The sequence below is a fragment of the Mustela nivalis genome (genome assembly GCF_964662115.1).
Source record: "Mustela nivalis genome assembly, chromosome: 18".
In the NCBI taxonomy this organism is placed as follows: Eukaryota; Metazoa; Chordata; class Mammalia; order Carnivora; family Mustelidae; genus Mustela; species Mustela nivalis.
The window spans coordinates 55,796,513-55,816,210 of NC_139037.1; the positions used below are offsets into that span (position 1 = coordinate 55,796,513).

General features: G+C 53.2%; 1 protein-coding gene across 4 annotated transcripts; it reads left to right on the forward strand.

Moving 5' to 3' along the window:
* Positions 1-89: 89 nt before the first annotated feature.
* TMEM143 (transmembrane protein 143) lies at positions 90-19,694 on the forward strand. Of its 4 annotated transcripts, XM_082710500.1 has the most exons (8): positions 150-255; positions 608-848; positions 2,211-2,315; positions 10,424-10,618; positions 11,453-11,583; positions 12,821-13,100; positions 17,786-17,975; positions 18,600-19,694. In XM_082710500.1, exons 1-8 carry the CDS (start codon positions 233-235, stop codon positions 18,812-18,814), a joined length of 1,380 nt encoding a protein of 459 aa, XP_082566626.1. In that variant the 5' UTR covers positions 150-232; the 3' UTR covers positions 18,815-19,694. The 4 variants fall into 4 exon arrangements, with proteins under 4 accessions (XP_082566628.1, XP_082566626.1, XP_082566627.1 ...); XM_082710502.1 differs by lacking the exon at positions 608-848 and having other exon boundaries at positions 90-255; XM_082710501.1 differs by lacking the exon at positions 10,424-10,618.
* Positions 19,695-19,698: the final 4 nt, after the last annotated feature.

Genomic DNA, 19,698 nt, shown 5'->3' on the forward strand with positions numbered 1-19,698 from the left:
CCCCTTCCCTTTGAAGCTCGCCGCCAAGGAGACACTTCCGCTGCGCACGCGCCGCACTCAAACAGGGCGAGAGAAGAAAGGCCGGCAGATTGCGCACGCGCAGTTGAGACAGGGCGTTAGGGGAAAGATGGACGGCTTTAGATGACCCAGGCTTTGCGCATGCGTCTTACTGCAGGCTGAAGCAGAAACTGGGGGACCCAGGACGCCTTCCTACACATGCGCAGGAGGCTCAATGACAGTCGAGCGTTGGCTAAGGTGAGGGAGAGGGCGGAGGATTGCATGGCCGGGGGAGGGCCGCCCTACACCCCCTATGTAGCATTTCCGAGCATCTCCTATGCTCCTAAGATCCACCTGCTGCCTAGACCCCGCAGAAACCCGTTGTACCACTATAGGGTCTCTGGGCCCTTAAAACGCCCCAGGACTCAAGACTTCTGACCCCTGCCTGCAGTTCGGGGCCACAGGAGCAATGTGGGAGGGCACAGGCAAGACGCGCTGCCAGACGAGCAGTTGGGCTCTGCGCCCTGCCTGGGGAAGGGACGGCCCCTGGAGGTGGGAGGGTACGGTTCCTCTAGATGACCTTTGACCCCTGTTCATTTCCCTTGTTCAGGCTCCGGGGAAAGGGTCTGGCCATGCTGCATGTGACCCGGGGGGTCTGGGGATCCAGGGTCCGAGTATGGTCCCTGTTGCCTACGCTCCTCGGGCCCCCCCGGGCCCTGTCGTCGCTGGCGGCCAAGATGGGGGAGTACCGCAAGATGTGGAACCCCACGGAGCCCCGCGACTGGGCACAGCAGTACCGCGAGCGGTTCATCCCTTTCTCCAAGGAGCAGCTGCTCCGCCTCCTGACACAGGTACCGCCCGTCCCGGGTCCGAGAGCCTGGGGACTACGGCTCCCGGCAGGCATCGCGGTGGCACAGCCCTTCGTGCCATAGAGGGCTGTCCTGGAGCCTCCTGGGAGTTGTAGTTCCGTTCCCTTTATTCTCCCGGGTAGGCGTTCAGGGACAGACCTGTGAGGTGCTGATGTAGAAGCAATTCCGGACTCTCCCTTGTTCTAGGGCCTTGAGCAAGCCCTCTCTGGGGCATGGGTTTTCCCTCTGCAAAATGGGTATAATAATCATCCTCATCATTACTATTACTACCATGTAATAATAATTATTATACTAGTGAAAACATCATCATAATTATTATCACACTGTTTGAGCTCTTACTGTATGGCACAGTGCTAAGCATTTTCCACATCTTGTTGAGTCATCAGAACAACCCAGTAAGAGAGAGACTACCATGGTCCCTATTTTACAACTGAGGTGACTGAAACAGGTGAGGAGAGAAAGTGACTTATCAAGGTGATGATGTTGTGGCCCAGGTTAGAACCAAAGTGGCCTGACTCCAGAGCAGGGTAAGGACTATGATCTCTAGTGAGGCATTAGGCACCTGCTGCACTGAGGGCCCAGCTCCAGAGCTAAGCTCTTACCCTACTCTCATCATCCTACTTGTCATTAGTGAGGATTATCATTCATTTATTTAAAAATAATTTATTGAATACCTCTGTATGTACTAAGGTCAATGCTAGACTTTATTCACAAGCACACACGTAGGTATCAACACACACAAACACTATGTGTACAGGGACATGGAACTGCATCTCATTCTCACCATCGCTCTCTCAAAAAGAGGGTGTGGTCCTCTGTTGCTGATGAGGGAACAGGCTCAGGGAGGTGAAGACATTCATCTAGAGCACGGAGGTAGGAAGCATAAAGAAGTGGTTAAATATGTGTGTTCTGGAGTCACGGGCCCCGATCAGAGTCTCAGCTTCTTTTCCTACAAACACTGTGGCCCTCAGTGAGTGACTTCCACTGAGCCTCAGTTTCCCCTTCTGAAAAATGGGGGTTTAAATATAATTCCATCCAGCCCTGTGCAGCCTCTGGAGGGTGATAGACCAGCGAGCTGCAGCTGGTACACCATCACTGTGTCAATGTCAGCAAGTGAGTGTCAAAGCGGGAACTTGACCTTCTAGCTCTTTCTGCTGTCTGTTTTCCACTACACCGGGCTGTCTCAGTTTCTTGGTCAGTAAAATTGGCTGCTCCCCCTCCCCCAAGCAAAACAAAATCTTTAAATTAAAACCCAGATCATATGGACTGCCAGAGAAAGAAATCCCACCCCGAGAGGAAAGGGGAAAGAAACCTAACGAGAAGTTTTGCCTCCTGAGGTAATAGGAATTCCACTCCAGCCCCAAGGAGAAGGCAGCTTTAGCCGATTTTGCGGCCCACGTGGACTTCTGCACCCTGTTCCACTACCACCACATCCTGGCCCGGCTGCAGGTGAGGACCAGGCCCCTGGCACCATCCTTGGTGTGCCTGTTTGCTTATCTGTTCATTCAGTAAGAATCCTCTGAGTCTCTCTTTGGAACCCAGCCCTGCTCTAAGCATCAGTGAGCAGACAGATGAAGCCACGTCCCTGTGGAACTGAAATTCTGGTTGGGGAGACAATGAATGAATGAATGAATGAATGAATGAATGAATATGAAATGGGATGGCCCAGAGCCATAAGTGCTGTGAAGAACAATGAAGCAGAGTAGTGGGATAGGGAAGGATGACATGAGGGCCTGTTTTAGACTAGGGTGGTCAGGGAAGCCTTCTTTGAGGAGGTGACAGTTGAGTGAAGACCTGGGTGGAGACACAGAAAGAGAGCCCTATAGATGTCTGGTGGCAGGCAGCAGGAAGTATTCTAGGCAGATATTCTAGGCAGTATTCTAGGCAGAAAAGCAGATACAAATGTCCTGGGGCACAGAGAGTTGGGAGAACAAGGCAGGGAGCCCTGTGGCTGGGGGGCAGTGAGGGAGGGAGAGCCGGCAGAAGATGAAGGCAGAGAAGGGTTGGGGGTAAATTGTTTCCTTAGGTGATCTGGAAGCCACGGGAGGGCTCTGAGCAGAGGAGGGACATGTGCTGATTTAGGTGCTAACGGGATCCTTCTGGAACAGACTATCGGAGGCAGGGAGATCTATTCAGAGTCAATTATGTTTGTCCAGGTAAGGGATAATGGCAGCCCCAGCAAGGGTAATAGCTGTGGAAGTGGGGAAAAGTGGTCAGATGCTGGTAATGGTGGGATGGCATCAGCGTTTGGCTGGGCAGGCAGGCGGTGAGGGAGAGGAAGAAGCCAGGGGGGGCCTCCAGCCGTTTGGGCCCGCTCCCTTGGAAGAATGGAGCTGCCATTTACCAAGATGCAGAGGACAGAGCGGGGGTGGGAGGCAGATCTGCAGGGATGACGCGAGCTCCGTTTTGCACTTAGGGATCTGAGATGCCTATAAGACAGCCAGATGGAAAGATGGACCCAAATGGGGGCTCCGGAGGTCATGGGAGGGGTCTGGGCTGAGCAGCATCCCCTGGGAGCATTTAGATTTTGCTGATGAGATCAATAGGGGGATTAGTGGAGCCCTGGGACATGCCAGCCTTGAGATCAGGAAGTGGAACTGGACCCGGTGAGGGGGACAGCCAAAGAGCAGCTAGACAGAGAAGTGGAACCCCAGGGAAGGGTGATGTCATCAAGCCACATTCTCACATCCTCCCCCTGGTGGGGGGTGGCGGTGGGGAGGGGTCCCTGAGACAGTGATGGGCCTCAGTGATTTTCTCTGTGTGACTCACTGAGCTCAGAAAAGCTGTTAGGCTCACAGTAATAGTTTATTACAACAAAAGGATAGCGAACAAAATCAGCAAAGGAAAAAGGCCCTGGGGTGGGGTTCCAAAGAGGCCACGCCATCTCTCCCAGAAGTGTCTTACAAGATGACAATTAGTTCTCTCACCAGCAAGGTGGGATAGCGTGTATGGAGTACATTGGCCCGCCAGGGAAATTCACCTGAGCCCTGGAGTCCAGGATTTTTTTTTTTAAGATTTTATTTTTAAGTAACTTCTGCACCCAGTGTGAGGCTCGAACCCCAGCCCCGAGATCGAGAGTTGCATGCTCCAGTGACCGAGCCAGCCAGGCGCCCCAGCTGGGATCCAGGATGGTTACTGAGGGTTGGTCAGTGCTGGCTTGGCTGGCCTTAGCTACTCAGTCACCCTCCAGGGCCATGAAACTGCTCCTCTGTAGCCAAGTCCCCTACCATGAATCACACTGTTAGCATAGACTGGCTGCTGTGGCCCAAGGCCCCGGGGAAACCCAGATCCTCTTAGCAAGCAAACATTTCCAAGGCCTTAGAAGTAACCCAGGAGCCAAGGCCAGGGGCAGTCCTCTGGAATGTGCAGGGTTTGGACTACCCAGGCGTGTTGAGCCCACCCTTACTGCACACTGCCCTGACATGTCCCCTCTGTGCTTTGAGGGGCAGTGACAACAGCCCCCTGCCACTGAGCACGCACTCCTGGTCAGGCTCACGGACCTCTTTCTATGGCATCGAGGGGCAGCTGCCATCAGCCCCATTTACAGATGCAGACACGGAGGCTCTGGGAGGGCCTGGCCGAGCCAGGATCTGCAGCCAGGTCTAGCTGCCTCCGAGCCCTAGCCTGGGGTCCGTGAGAGGCAGTTTTTTTTTTTTTTAACTTTTTTAGAAAATTATCTTATTCTATAAACAGTTAAATATATGGAAACACAGAACACATGTAAAATGAAGATGCATATTACCACTGCGGCAGGAGATTTTTTTTTTTTTTTAAAGATTTTATTTATTTTACAGACTGAGATCACAAGTAGGCAGAGAAGCAGGCGGGGGGCGGGGGAGCAGGCTCCCCACCAAGCAGAGAGCCAATGCAGGGCTCCCTCCCAGGACCCTGGGTTCATGACCTGAGCTGAAGGCAGAGGCTTTATCCCACTGAGCCACCCAGGTGCCAAGAGGTAGGAGATTTTAAACTGTGACACTAAGAGGGGAAGGGAAGGGTGGGAACAGAGACACGTGGACACCATGGGGGACCTTTTCCTGATGACCTAAGTCCCCTGAGGAAGCCACCCCTGGGCAGGCAGAGAGCTGGCTATGTTGTTTATCAGCCCAACAGTGACCTTGACAGGTGACCTCTCTCTGCACTTCCTTTCCCTTATTCATCCTTGAATTCATTCAGTGGGTATGTATGTACATATTTTAAAGATTTATTTATTTGAGAGAGAAAGCGAGCAGGGGGAGGGACAGAGGGAGAGAGAGAGCCAAGCAGGCGCGACTCTCAGCTTAGAGTCTGATGTGGGGGTCGAACTGACGACCCCCAGATCACGACCCAAGTGGAAACCAAGAGTCTGATGCTCAACCGGCTGAGCCACCCAGGCTGCTATCCTTGGCCTTCCTCAGCTTGTAGACAACAACAGTCCAACCTCTGTCTCCTGTCTTCACATCACCTTCTTTGTGACTCCGCTTGTCCTTTTCTGTTTCTTATAAAGGACATGCTCATTGGATTTAGGCCCTCCCTAATCCAGGATGATCTCATCCTGGGATTCTTACCTAATTAGACCGGCAAAGACCCTATTTCTGAATGAGGTCATATTTTGAGGTTCCAAAGAAATGTGAATTTTTGGAGGATACAGTTCAACCCTCTCCACCCAGTTAAATTTGAATTTCAGATAAGCTATGAATAACTTTTTTCTTTTGCAGTAGAATTATGTCCTATATAATACAGTCCTCAAATATAAAATTGTTAATTGTTGATCTGGAAATCAAATCTAAGTTGGTGTACTGCATTTAATTTAATTTAATTTAATTTAATTTAATTTTTTTTTTCTAAATCTGGTAACCTAATTAAGAAGAAAAAGCAAGCAGGAATATTTTGCAATTTTAGGTAGAATAGTCAGGGAAGGCCTCACAGAGAGGATGACATTTGAGCAGAGACCTGAAGGAGGCAAGAGTGAGCCAAGAGATCTGTGGGAATGGTAAGCGCAAAGGCCCTGTGGCAGGAGTGTGCATGGTGTGCAGGAGGAACAGCAAAGAATCTGGGGAAGAGGGCCAGAAATGAGAGCAGGCTGGGGCTGGGGCCCAGATTCTGCAGAGGTTCTTGGTGAGCACTTTGCTTTGACTCTGAGTGAGGTGGAAGCCACCAGAGGGCTCTGAGCAGAGGGATGGGAGCTGGCTTCAATGACAACAGGTGCCCTCAGGTGGCTGCCTGGGGAACAGACTGGGTTGGGTCTGGAGGATGTGTATAGGGGGACCAGTGCCCAGGCCACTGCCACAGTCCAGGGTGTAAGGGTAGCTCAGACCTGGGGCGAGAGGGGGGTGGTAGGGGGTAGTGATGAGAAATGATCAGATTCTGGATCTGTTTTGAATGTGGGGCCACCAAGATTTGCCAGTGGGTTCAGTGTGTGAGAAATAGAGGAGTTGGACGGACTTGGCCTCTTCTGAGCCAGGTAAGGTGGCAGGAGAAGCAGGTCTGAGGAGTTTCAAGACTCCAGTTTGGGAGGCAGTGGGTTTGAGAGGAGCCCATCAGATGCCCGCGTGCAGGTGTCAGGAGGCCCATTTGGACGTCTGCCGGCAAGCGTTGATTGGGGCTCAGGAACGTCAGCAGCAAATTCATGCATGTACCTTGCCCTCAAGGAGCTGAACTTGAGTGGTGCGGACAGGTGGAAGTCAGGTGCTCTCCTCGATGAGTGGATAAATTCAGACAGTGAACTCACTGGGCATGGTTCATAGCAGCAGATAGCAAAGCTGACCTTGGTTTCTGTACCGAAGTCCGTGTGCAAATTGGTGAAATGCACTCCTTTCTCTTGACTGGTGCTGCATAATATGGTAGTTGCTATCCACATGCGGCTGTGTTTAAATTTGAGATCATTGCAATTAAATAAAATTGTGAAATTCTGTTCTTCCATTGTATTCACCCCATTTCAAGGGCTCAGTAGCCACCTGTGACCAGGCTATTGGATGGTGCAGATCTTGATGTTTCTGTCATTGTCAGCAGTTCTGTTGGATGGTGTTACTCTACATTCTTTATTTTCATCTGAAAGAGTGACAGGATAAATGTATATGTCTACTGCATCTAAAATGGTGCTCATTAGATCTGGCACATTTGTGCAGTGCCCAATCTGCCCAACCTCACAGGGCAGCTCTGCTCAGCCTAAGGAGCGAAGAATGGCTCTTTGAGAGTGATAAGGGAACTGGAATGTTGTAGAAGAATAGGACTTAAGTAGTGGACAGGGAGGGGGGCAGGGAGAGTCTTTTAACAGCATGTACAATGTCCCTGTGCCTGGAGGAACTTACACCAGTGTGGCTGGTGTTGAGCCACCAAGGGGGATTGTGGTGTTAGGTCCTCTGAGGCCTTGCAGGACACAGTACAGAGCATGATCCTATTTTCTGAGGGCAGTAGGAGCCTTGGAATGATTTTAGCAGGAGATCGACGTAGTTAGAAGTGTAATTCCTGATATAACACTTCTTTGCTGTGACCTTGTGCAGTTACTTAACCTCTCTGTGCCTCAGTTCCCATCTCTGTAAATGAAGGTAACAATAGTACCTTGTCACATGGTGAGAACAACCTGCTTCAAGCAGTCTCTGGTGTGTAGAAAGTTCTATATAAATGTGCACTATCATTTATTACTGTTGTTGTTATGGTTTGATAGAATCTTGGCTGCTGTGTAGAAAGCAGATTGTTGGGAGTGGGGTGAGGGGATGTGGGGAGACCATTGAGAAGGCTGTTGGACTCCTCCAGGCAGGAGGAGCAGATGGGGGTGTGGATGGGGTAGGGCGAGGGGGGTGGTGCAAAGTGGTGATCTGTTTTGGAGGTAGAGCCAGCAGGGCTCATTGCGTGGGGGAAGGGAGTAGCAGGGGTCACCTGTGACATCCAGGGGTCACCTGTGACATCCAGGTTTCTGGCCCGGAGCCGTGGGTGGAGATGGATGGGAGGAGTCCAGAAGAGAATTTGGCTCTCAGTGGATGCTTGATGAATGCAGATTTCTCTCTCCTCTGGCTATGAGCTTCCCTCCCCCTCAAACTGCGGCTCAGTCCTGGCAGTGGAATTTCTCAAGGTCACTCTGTGAGTCCGAGAACTTGGCCTGTGGGACCTGAAGGGCTTCTGGCACAGGCCCCAGCGTTGGGCCAGAGTCCTGTCCTCGGGCAGCACGCCCTAGCCATGGGAGTTCACTTGGAAGGGGACTTGCTGAGGCTCAGCTGTCCTAGCTGTCCTGTCCCCCTGCTCAGTGGTTTCCATGGCCCCGGGCCTCCCTGCCTCCAAACTTCTGCCCGGGTGTTCTTCCCACTTGGAGTACCTCTTTCCTTCCACTAATTCAAAATCACACCTGGCCTAGACAAGTTGTTCCTTAGGGCTACCTGTCCTGAGACACACAGGGTACTGGGCTTCTGGACCAATGATCCCTCCATGAGGTTCACTATATAGTCTGGGACAAGTCACAAGTCATCCTGAAACCAGCAAAGAGCCTAGGTACCCAGAAACTCCCTCTTGCATTCATTCACTGAGTCAGCATTTTTTCTTTTCTTGTGGGCAGGGGAGGAGGGGGTTGTGGGTATATAAAATGAAATGGGCAGAGCAGAGGCCAGTTTGGGGGGGACCTTGGAGGTGGTGGACAAGTTCTGGCATTTATGCCACTGCGGGGGGTTGGAGGGGAGAGGTTGCGGGATCTGTTTCTAGTCTGAATAAGCTCTTTGAGGAGAGCGGTTTGGAAGTGGTGAGCAAAGAAGCAGGAAGAACAGAAGCCCAATGCAGTTGTTGGGGCAGGAGGAAAAGGTGGCCATGGAGATGGGGGAGGGGGCAGATGGATTCAAGGGCAACTCAAGGGTCTAGCCTGTGAACTTGCTAAAGGGTTGGAGAGGGTGGTGAAGAGAAGGAAGGGATCAGGGGTGCCTCCAAAACATCTGATCAGAGCGTCTGTAGATTTGGGTAGTACTATTTCCTTTATTTATTTATTTTAAAAGACTTTATTTATTTATTTATTTGTCAGAAAGAGAGAGGGAGAAAGCACACACGCAGGCAGAGAGGAAGGCAGAGGCAGAGAGAGACAGGCTCCCTGCCGAGCAAGGAGCCCAATGTGGGATTCGATCCCAGGACCCTGGGATCATGACCTGAGCCAAAGGCAGCAGCTTAACCCACTGAACCACCCAGGCATCCCAGTACTATTTCCTTTAGAGAGAAGGCTGGTGGAGGGGAAGGAAGAAATGAGGCACTCTCCTCTGGCTGGGTTAGCTGTGAGATGCCGTTTCCAATGAGAGGTACGGAAGAGATCATTGACTATGACTGTCTGATGCTTGGGGTGGAGGCCAGGGCTGGTTGCCAGAGGAAGAGGTCTGGGAGAAGAAACTCAAATTTATTGGAAGATGGGGGTAGAAGGACATGACCTGTGGCTGGACATGCTGCATTTGAGGCAACTGACGTCCCACAAGGGATGTCAACTGGAGAGTTTGCTTTAGTCAGTATAAAGGCTTATCTGCTATAACAAGCAGACCCCATGACACAGTGGTTTAAAGGAAGCAGAGAGGGATGCCTAGGTGGCTCAGTTGGTTAAGCGACTGCCTTTGGCTCAGGTCATGATCCTGGAGTGTTGGGATCAAATCCCACATCGGGCTCCCTGCTCAGCTGGGAGTCTGTTTCTCCCTCTGACCCTCCCTGCCCTTGTGCTCTCTCTCATTCTCTCTCAAATAAATAAGTTAAAAAAAATCTTAAAGGAAATAGAAGGGGACGCCTGGGTGGTCCAGTCATTAAGTGTCTCCCTTTGGCTCAGGTCATGATCCTGGGGTCCTGGGATCAGGCCCTGCATTGGGCTCCTTGCTCAGTGGGAACCTGCTTCTCCCTTTCCTACTCCTGCTGCTTGTGTTCCCTCTCTCACTCTTTCTCTGTCAAATAAATAAAATCTTGAAAACAAAAAACAAAAAAACAAAAAAGGAAGTGGGGGATTATTTCTCTCCCCCTTCACTCTCCGGTGACAAGTGGGCCAGGGTTCCAAATGAGGTTATTATTCTAGGACCCAGGGTCCTTCCTTCGTGTTGCTGTGGCATTCCTTAGAATGCTGTCTCCATCTGTGTGGTCAAAACTAAGCCGGGGGCAAAGCCGTGTTTTCAGCCAGCAGTTGAAGGAAAAGAGTGGAGATGTAGGGGAGCGAGAAGTGAGGGGGAAGTCGGACCTTTTGCAGCCTTTCTGTTCACGGTCCGTGGATGAGACCTGCCTTCTGGCCACATCTAGCCTCCGGAGAGACTGGGAAACATATTCTCCCTCTGCATCCTTGCATCCCTCTTCCCCTCTGTTACTGGGGACAGATGCTCATGTCCCGGAACTGGGTATCAGGTCTGGAAACTTGGAGGACGGGTCCGGGCTAGAGATGTGAAGTTGCCCGGAGAGACACAGATTTGTAGAGCGGTGTTTAAAGGGATGGGAGTAATGAGGCTACTGAAGGTAAGCGCGAGGAGAGAGAAGGGGAGAGAGCCCAGCACAAGCCCTGGGGCACCCCATCCCCTAAAGGGTGGGCCGGGAACCATCCCTCATGCTGTGCCCTAGCCCATTTTTCTTCTCTCTGACTCTCTTCTCAGGCGTTGTATGACCCCATCAACCCCGACAGGGAGACCCTCGACCAGCCTTCGCTGACAGACCCCCAGCGTCTGTCCAATGAGCAGGAGGTGCTCCGGGCTCTGGAGCCCCTGCTGGCCCAGGCCAACTTCTCCCCGCTCTCGGAGGACACCCTAGCCTACGCTCTGGTGGTCCATCACCCTCAGGATGAGGTCCAGGTGCCTGTCTTCTAGGGGAGACCCAGAACTTCCAGGAAGCCTTGGGGCAGCATGGAGCCTTTGGGAGGCAGAGGCTGCTGGGAGTTGCCCTGAACACAGGGTGTGAGCCCACAGCATTTTTGGTGAATTAGAATGCAGTACCTCTTTCCCAGTCACGGCACTGCCATCTGTTGGAAAAGTATCATAATATATGGATCTTCCTAGGACTAGAGCCTTTATCATCATCTTCCAGAAAGCTGTAATAATAAATAATACAAAACGCTCATCCTTAAAGTCAACAAAATTAAAATAAAAATTGTAAAATTCCAAAGTCCCCCATTTAGTGATTTTTAGGATACACTTTTTTTTTTCCAGAGCCATATTTTGTCTGAAATTGGGATATGACTTATAAGTGGTAGTGTGGCATAGTTTTAACTGACAATATAATTCTCCTTCAGTTGCTTCATAAAATAGTGGAATATCCAGTTCACAATTATTGCAATATATAAATGTGTCAAAGTAACATGCTGTATACCTTAAGCTTACAGTGTTGCATGTCATATTTATTCAATTAAAAAAATGGAGTATCTTAAAATCAGTGTTATTTTAGATTCTCGGAAATGTGGTAATAAAAATGACTTTGAGGTAAATGATGCCATCTTAGATAGTATGCCCTTGTGCAGTATACAACATGAGCAACTGTACATGGCCATCCTGTCTAGACCCATCCCAGATGATGATAAGCCTGGGAGAGGAGTGGAAATCATTGAGGGGAGGGGCATCTAATTCTAGTAGCCTACGCTCTCACCCTTGCCCATGCTCAGCTGCCTCTGCTTCCTTTGTCCCCCTTGTCAGGTGACAATAAATTTGGATCAGTATATCTACATGCAGTTCTGGGCCCTGGGCCAGCGAGTTGGGCAGATGCCCCGTAAGTCCAGCGTGGGCTCCAAACGTGGCTTCTTCAGCAGGTCACCCCCCGCAGAGAGGTGAGGCGGCCCTTGTTCCCCAGCTGCAGAGAAAGGGAGCAAGGTTAGAGTCGAGAGGGGACTGACAGGTCAGTGTCTGGATTTGGGTATCGGGACCTGGGAGGGGAAGTCAAGAAAGGGGTGGGGAGATCATCCAAATGCTGTCCTTTTTTCCCCTAGGGAAAGTAAGAACTACAGTGCCCAGGGAAGAGGAAGGGTAGGGACACTTCTCCCATTTTCCAAATGAGGACGGCTGAGGCTCAGAAAGAGAAGGCCACATTTTTTTAAAAATGGCGCAGCCAGGATTCTGGTGAACATTATATTTTAAACAGAAACTGCTCTAATACAGAGCAGGGTGAGGAGAGGCAGATCTCTTGGGCCTGTAAATAACCCAGCCTTTCTGGAAGTCAGTTTATCAAATATGGTCATGAATCCAAAAAACCAAACCAAAACAAAAAATCTAAAGACAAAAAAAAAAAAGAAAACACAAAAAACCCCAAAAAACAAAAAACCAACCCTCTTATCCCTATATACCCCTTAGTAATTCCACTTCCAGGAATCTATTCCAAGGAGATATTTATACTTGCAGACTGTGTGTTTAATTATTGTCTCTCACATTGGACTAGAAGCCCCACAAAGGCGGAGACCGACTCATTTGGCTCCCTCTCCAGAGCTGAATAGCGCTCCCTGGCACCTCGCAGACACCCGAAATGGAAAGTAGGATTTGAGTTTGAAAAATAACCAAGGGGCACCTGGGTGGCTCAGTCGGTTAAGCATCTGCCTTCGGCTCCAGGTCATGATCTCCAGATCCTGGGATCGAGCCCCAAGTAGGGCTCTTGACTCAGCGGAGAGCCTGCTTCCCCCTCTCCCTCTGCCTCTCCCCTTTCTCCTGCTCCCTCTCTCTCTGTGTATCTCTCTGTCTCAAATGAATAAAGAAAATCTTTAAAAAAAAAAAAAAGAAAGAAAGGAAAAGAACTAATGAAAAGATCGGCATTCAGTTCCCCATTCACGAAGTACCTAAAGCTGGAAGCCATCTATGTGTCCAATGACAGGGGATTGTGTTATTTTCACTGATGCCCTGTTGTTGGACACTGGTCTTCTTTCTGAGTTTCCTCCCGTCCCCATTAAGCAGCCTTTATGCTGAGTGTGTGACTCCAGAGCTAGAGAGTGTCCTGGGTATTCGGGGCAGGGGGTCAGAGGGTGCTCCCCCAGAGTGATCTGACCACCCTGCCTCCCCCATACCCCCTCTGTCTGGCAGGAGGTATTTCAAGCGGGTGGTGGTGGCCGCCCGTACCAAGCGGGGGCACCTGGTACTGAAGAGCTTCAAGGACACACCCCTAGAGGGCCTAGAGCAGCTGCTCCCGGAGCTGAAGGTCCGCACGTCCACCACGCAGCGCGCGCTGCTCAACCTAACGCTTTTCGTCTCGGGCCTGGCATTCTTCGTCAATGTGGGCATGGTGGTGCTCACGGACCTCAAGATGGCCACCTCCCTGCTGCTGCTCCTCTTTGCCATCTTCATGGGCCTACGGGCATCCAAGGTGAGTGGCCGGCCACTGGCGTGCCTATGCGGTCCCTGCCTCCCCCTGCTCCAGAAGCTGGGCCGCCCTGTGTTTCTGCTTCTTTCATGCATTCCTGCCCCCTGCTGTGCTTCCTTCCTTCCCTCCTTTACTTTGTCATTCCCACATTCCCTCCATCTCGTCCTTCTCGATCCTCTGTACTCTATGCAACCTTCCTCTTAACATCTCGGGGCTTCAGTTTCCTCACCTAGAAAACGGAGACAGGAGTGAGACCTGCCTTGTAGGGTTGTCCTGAGCAACACTGAGTTTGAATCTGGCTCTTCCATCTCCCAGCTATGGGACCTTGAGCAGATTGCTTAACCTCTCTGGGTTTCAGCTCCCGCATCTGGGGAGTGGGGATGACAAGAACCTGATTCTCAGGGTTGTTGGGGGTTTGGATGAATGAAGACACAGGTGATGCTGAGAACAGAGCCTGACATATAGTACAAAATGTACCATATAAGTTTGCTGTTCTGATGATTATTATTACTAACTGGGCTATTGTTCTCTGAGTCCGGGCTTCCTCATCCTGGCGGGGTGGCATTATCACTAGGGGACCAGTTTTATAAATGTGGCCTCCTGAGCTCCAGCTCAAACGGACTGATTGGAAACTTTGGGACTGGGGCCAAGGAAACTATTTTTACCACACTCTCTTCCTGATTCCGCTACATATGAACGCATGGCTGCTTCATACAGTTGCGCAGGTTGTTCACCATCCAAGGATTCGAGGCCGAGGGGAGGGCTGGGGGCTGAAAGCTGACTTGCGCCATGCGTGCTGACCTGAGGCTGAGTCGGCCCAGGGGGGTTGCCTTTTACCGATTCTCACCAGGGCTGGCACCGGCCCCAGGAGTGTGGACTGGTGTATGGCATCCATTGTACTTGATTATTCACTCGCTGGTCTATTGCTTTTCAAGCTGTTTATAGCCATCCCAGCGGGGTCTTAGGAGGACTGGTAATAAAGCCTACAGATAATAGCCAGGCTGGGCTGGCTGAGAGGGTGAAGGGCCAGGGTGGGGTGTAGGGGGTTGTGGGGTGATAGCAACTCCCGCTGAGGACTAGGGGTCAGGTGGGATCTAAGGGAAGCTTTGCAAGAGGGAGGATTGAACCCAGTGGGGAAGGGACTGAACGAGTACAGCTTGAGGGTTCTCACAGGGCTGGAATCCAGGGTACAGGGTGAAGTGAGGCCCCAGAGGGTGGCAAGGGCCTTGAATGCTAGAATAGGGACCCCGGGCTTTATCCACAGGGCAGCTCGTGGATAAAGTGCCACAGTGCCACAACAGAGTTTCGAGCCCAGAGGGAGTGGAGCCACCACAGAGGGGGTGGGGCTGTGAGCCCAGCGGCAGGGAGGCTGGTGAGGAGTGTCCACTGGTCTGGAAGGGGACCCAGAGGCTCAGCCCTAGGTGCACCATGCATCCCACCTCCCTGAGGCTCCAGGGGGCTGTGGAGCCTCTCGGGCTCTGCAGGGTCCATGTTAAAACCCAGTTCCCTAGTTAATTAGTGCATCCCCATTGAATGTTTTCCCATGCTCTGGGCTAAACTCCAGTCCTTAAATGTGGGCCCTCTGAGCCTCCCTCCAGCTGCACACTCTTGTCCCCTCCTGTGTGTCAGTGTCTCCCAGGTATCTGTCTCTGGTGCAAACTCCTGGATGTCCCTACACCCTTCCCACGGACACCTCATCCCCTGTGCCCAGGATCCTTTTCCCCCAAACCCCCTTCTAAGGACTGGTCTCAGATCAGATGCCTGGGAGCTGATTTTGCGGCCTTGTGCATGTCCCTCTTTCTTCCCCTGCGAGCCGCTTCCCCCGCCAAACCAAAAGCTCATCCGTTTCTGTGGTTTGCACAGGTAGCCCTCTGTCATCTCTTAGATCGGGGCTCCATGCTCAGCCTGGAGCAGGCCAAGTCCAGAACAGCCCCATGTGGGCACATTGCCCTCCCCTCCAGCAGCAGCTCCCCACACCCACTTCTGGTTGTGGTTCTCATCTGTAGAGGGCCCTGTCCCCCCAGTTACTTGCTAGACCCCTGGAGATGGCCCTTGCCCTACCCCCCTGTTTGTCAGTCCCCAGCCTGGCCTCACTGCCCCTATTCTGCACCCATCTTGTTCCCTCTGTCCTGGCCATAACGCAGGTCTTCCCAGCCTCCCCAGTCGGTCCCGTCCCAGCTCTCCAGCCCATCCCCAGGGGCCCCAGAGCTGGCCCTGCTCCTTGCTCATAGCCTGGCCCCAGAAACCCTATTTCCCCAGCCTCACCCAGCACAGTCGTATGCTTCAGCTCCCCCAAAACATAGTGCTCACACCCCCTCCTGTTCCGCGCTCTACAGCTTCGCTGCACTCTTCTCCCCTTTGCAATGCTGTTCCCAACCAAGGACCAAGGACTGAGATGTCCTTTCACCCCATTGGGCTGGCCACCCCCCGCTCACCCTTTACCCTCTGCTTGGAGGCTTCAGGAACCCTTCCCAGTGTGGGTACAGACGCATGGACAGACTGCTAGCATGCCTGACAGAGGTCACAGTGATCACTGCAGGAGCCCGATGACACTGCTCCTCTGTGGGACACAATGTCCACCCTGAACCTTGAGGATGAGGCAGTGAATGTTTTCTAAGAACAGACCAGGGGTGACTTGGCTTGCTCTGAGGCCTGGAGGCCTGAGAGAGAGGGCAGCTCAGGATAATGTTTGGGCTGAATTGGCTCATCAACAGGAGACGCATTGAGAGCAGAAGAAATCTTCAGGGGCTGGGCCACGCAGGGCCTTAGCATCAGGCCAGGGAGCATGGACTCTCTGAGGGCACTGGGAAGCCATGGCAGGGATGTGAGCGGGGAAGGAGCAGGGTCAGCTCTGAGGCCCTGAGGAGACAAACTGGAAAGGGCAGGGGCAGGCGGGAGGAGGCCATGCACAAGGCAGTTTGCAGAGGGGATAGGGCTGAGAGAGTCAGGCAGGAGAACAGGGCTAGGGACCGACAGTCTGCCAAGGAGGGAACGAGGATGCTGCCAGGGGTCTGGCCTGGGACTGGGCAGATGGCGAGGCCACCCCAGATCTGGAGCACAAGAGAGGGGGAACTGGTAGGCTGGGGGGCGGTGAGGGGCCACGGTGAGGATTAAAGGGAACACCCGGGTGGCAGCTGCTCTGTCCTCTCCAGGGAGAGAGGTCTGGTGTCATCTCCATGCCACAGAGCATGACCGGCCTGGGAATTCACCGGCATAAGCTCAGCAGAAAGACAGCAAACCCAGGGTGTGGTTCATCCTGGAGGGTCCCTAACACACGCAGTTCTCCACCCCCCACCCCCCCACCCCCCGCTGAGATGGCCATTCATTCCCACACAGGGACAGACACTGCCTGAGCAGGGCTTGCAACAAGGGAGAGCAGGGTTGCGCACAGCCTTGTCATTGGTCCTGGGCTGGTCATTTGAGCCATTTCCACGACTCTGAGGACTTCAGAGGCATTTCACCTTGGGTCCCCGTGTAAGATGGGCGGCAGACAGTACGTGCCTTTAAAAGACGGCACCTAGCCTGAAGTGCGGTTGAATATTCCATAGTAGCTAATGTCAAAATTCTTGTTATGGGTCTGGCGCAGTGCCAGGTGTCTCATAAACTTCTGGAACCTCATTTGACTGACAGTGCCCCCTACAAAGGACTTAGGTCTCAGCCAAGGGCTCACAGAGGGTAGGGGACAGAGTTGGGACTCTTCCCCCCCCCCCCCCTGCCCTCGCCGGCTTGGGGACCCAGTGGGCTTGAACTCATTTTGTGGATGAATGGGGCAATCAGAGTGGAAGTTTTAGTGTGAGCCCTGGAGGGCACCTGTGGGCTCTCCTTTCCCTCCTTAGGGATGCCAAGTTTGGGGAAAGGGGTCCAGCCAAGGAGGGGCAAAGGTGGGGAAGGGGACTGCTCCTTAGTAGGGACCCCAAACTTGCCCCTCCCCGCATTCTATCTACCCCATTCTCCTTCCCTCAACGAAGCTTGGAGTATTTATTTCCCGTTAACACTTCTCTTGACAATTTAACCTTTGAAACTTTCTATTACGGTAAATTTCAAGCAAATGCGGGAATAGAACCGCGTGATGAGCTCCCGAGTCGTCAGCATCCGGCGTGTATAATTATCCACAGTCATTCGGTTTTCACCTAAGGACCCCCTGCGCACCCACCACTGGGTTATTTTGGAGTCAATCCTAAACATATCGTTGGAAATACTTGAGTAGGTGTCTAAAAGATAAGGACTTTAAAAAAAAATCATCGTCACAGAGTTCCAAGGCTAAAGCTCTAATCGCCCGGAAATCCTTGAACAAATCTATTAGATAGGCAAACCCGTGAAGCGGCGGCGTCGGGAATGTGTGTGTGTTAGAAATACAAACACCCGGGCACTGCTCCTGGAGACCTGAACCCAGGAAGTCCCAGGAGAGCGCGCCAGAGGGCGGGAAGGACCCTCCCAGCGCTCAGTGACTGGGAGGGGGAGTGTATAGGTGGGGGCGTGGGGTCCCAGCACCTCCCGCCCTCCCTCCTCTCGCCTCTCCCACCCCCGGTCGCCTGGCTGAGGCTGCAGAAAGGACCATCCCAGCACTTAGTGACTGGGGGGGGGCGTGGTATGGGTAGGGGCGCGGGGTCCCGGCCCCTCCCACGCTCCCCCTACCCCCCAGCCCCCCGGGCAGCCCGGCTGACCCCGCGGTGTGGTCCTGCCCGCAGATGTTCGGACAGCGGCGCAGCGTGCAGGCGCTGGAGCTGGCCCACATGCTCTACTACCGCAGCACTTCCAACAACTCGGAGCTGCTCAGCGCCCTGGCCCTGCGCGCGCAGGACGAACATGCCAAGGAGGCTCTGCTAGCCCACAGCTTCCTGGCCCGGCTGCCCCAGGGCGCGCGCGGCCAGCCGGAGGGTAAGCCTGGGCCCTGGCCCTGGTGGGTGGTCCTGCCCTGAGGTCCGCCCCTTGCCCCGCCCCCGGCCTTTACTGCTCTGCCCCCATCCCATCGCGGCCCAGTAGTGACCTGGCCCCACCTGGAACTGACTCCATCCTGTCCCCACGGGGTCAAGACGGCCCCTCAGCAGATGGGACTCCCACTCCCAGCCCCCGAAGCCAGATTCGGATCTTGATGGACCTGGTCCCTGCTGGAGTGACCTCCCTATTCTGACCTTATCCCGAATAAGGGTCTTGGATCATCGGACTTCTGGAGTGGCTCGCCCTCCTTTGGTCCCAACTTCCCTAGCGCTCCTTCCAAAGGAGGGACTCTTGTCCCCTCCCAATGTGAGCCTCAGGTTGTCTCCTTTCCAACAGGACCCTCCCTGACTTGTCCCTAGATGACAGATCCAGAGCTGGACAGCACCCCCCCCCCAACCCCCTCAAGGCCTTGTCCCACTTACTTGCTAACCTCAAGCCTACCCCTGGGCTTCTCCCAAACCCAGACCCCGCATGTTCCTTGCCCTGTGCCCTCCCTGCTGTCCCTTCCGGTCCTTCTAGGTCCCAGTTACCTCCTCCTAACAACACCTGCTTCTCTCCCCGCAGAGACCTCCCAGTGGCTCCAGTCCGAGGTAGAGCACTGGCTCTTGGCCCAGTCAGGCTGTGACGTGGCCTTCAACGGAACTCGGGCCCTGGCCCACCTGCAGGCCCTCACCCCCAGCATCGGGATGTACCCACCCCCGGGTTTCCCCAAACTGGACCTGTTGTCCACAGTCATCTCCGAAACCCCACAGCCGGCACCCAGCCGTGACCAGCCCTGAGAGAAACCTCCGCCCAGCCCCACTCGGCCACCTGGGGAGGCACTAAGCACCACCCCCACGGTAAGCTGTCAATCAAAGCTACTCCGATTTGCCCCTCCCTAACTCACTCGCCTACAGGCAATCACTTCCGTTACACTGCACTCTTAAACAAAGCTAGCAGTTGTGACAGCCTGCAGTTGCTAGGCACCCCCCCCCCCACCCCGAACATCCAGTCAAAGCTTTTTGGCTCTGCTTCTAGGCCATCCCTTAGTCCCACCCCGCCGTGAACATCCAAACAAGGCTGGGCTGAGAAGGAGTGTCCGCCAATCACAGCTGTTCGGTGGTACAAACCACCAGGCACCCTGGTTAAAACTGTCCCTCCCGAGGCCATAGATCATCGTCTTTTTAGCCCGCTCCGGGCAAAACGCCCAACACGTTCACCAAGGCGGAGCCCCAGGCCACCGCCAATGGGAGCCGGTTAGCCCAGCTCTCTGGCCAACTGCCAATGACAGCTGCTGGGCACTGTCAGTTGTCGCTGCGTAGAAGCGACCAATCAGAACTTCTAAAGGAAACCCGATCTTTTCGTCAATTGCCGCCGCTCCTCAGGCAGCCTCTCCGGTCTGCTGCTGCTCAGCTGGTCCAGGCTAAAGGGGTTTGAGAGCCTGGTTTCAGGCAGAAGACTGGGGGTCAGGAGGAACCAGAGACCGTCCTCACTCCCAAGACTCGTTTCCACTCAGGCCCCAACAATCTCAGGTGCCTTTCCTGCCCAGGTTCCTCACCCTTTCTGCAGAAACTACCTCGGTCTGGATCTTTCTTCCACCAGTGGCCTGTGCAATATTTATTGGTCTGTCAACTTCTGCCCTGTCCCCTCTCTCAAAGGAATAAATCATGTTTAATAGCTGTGG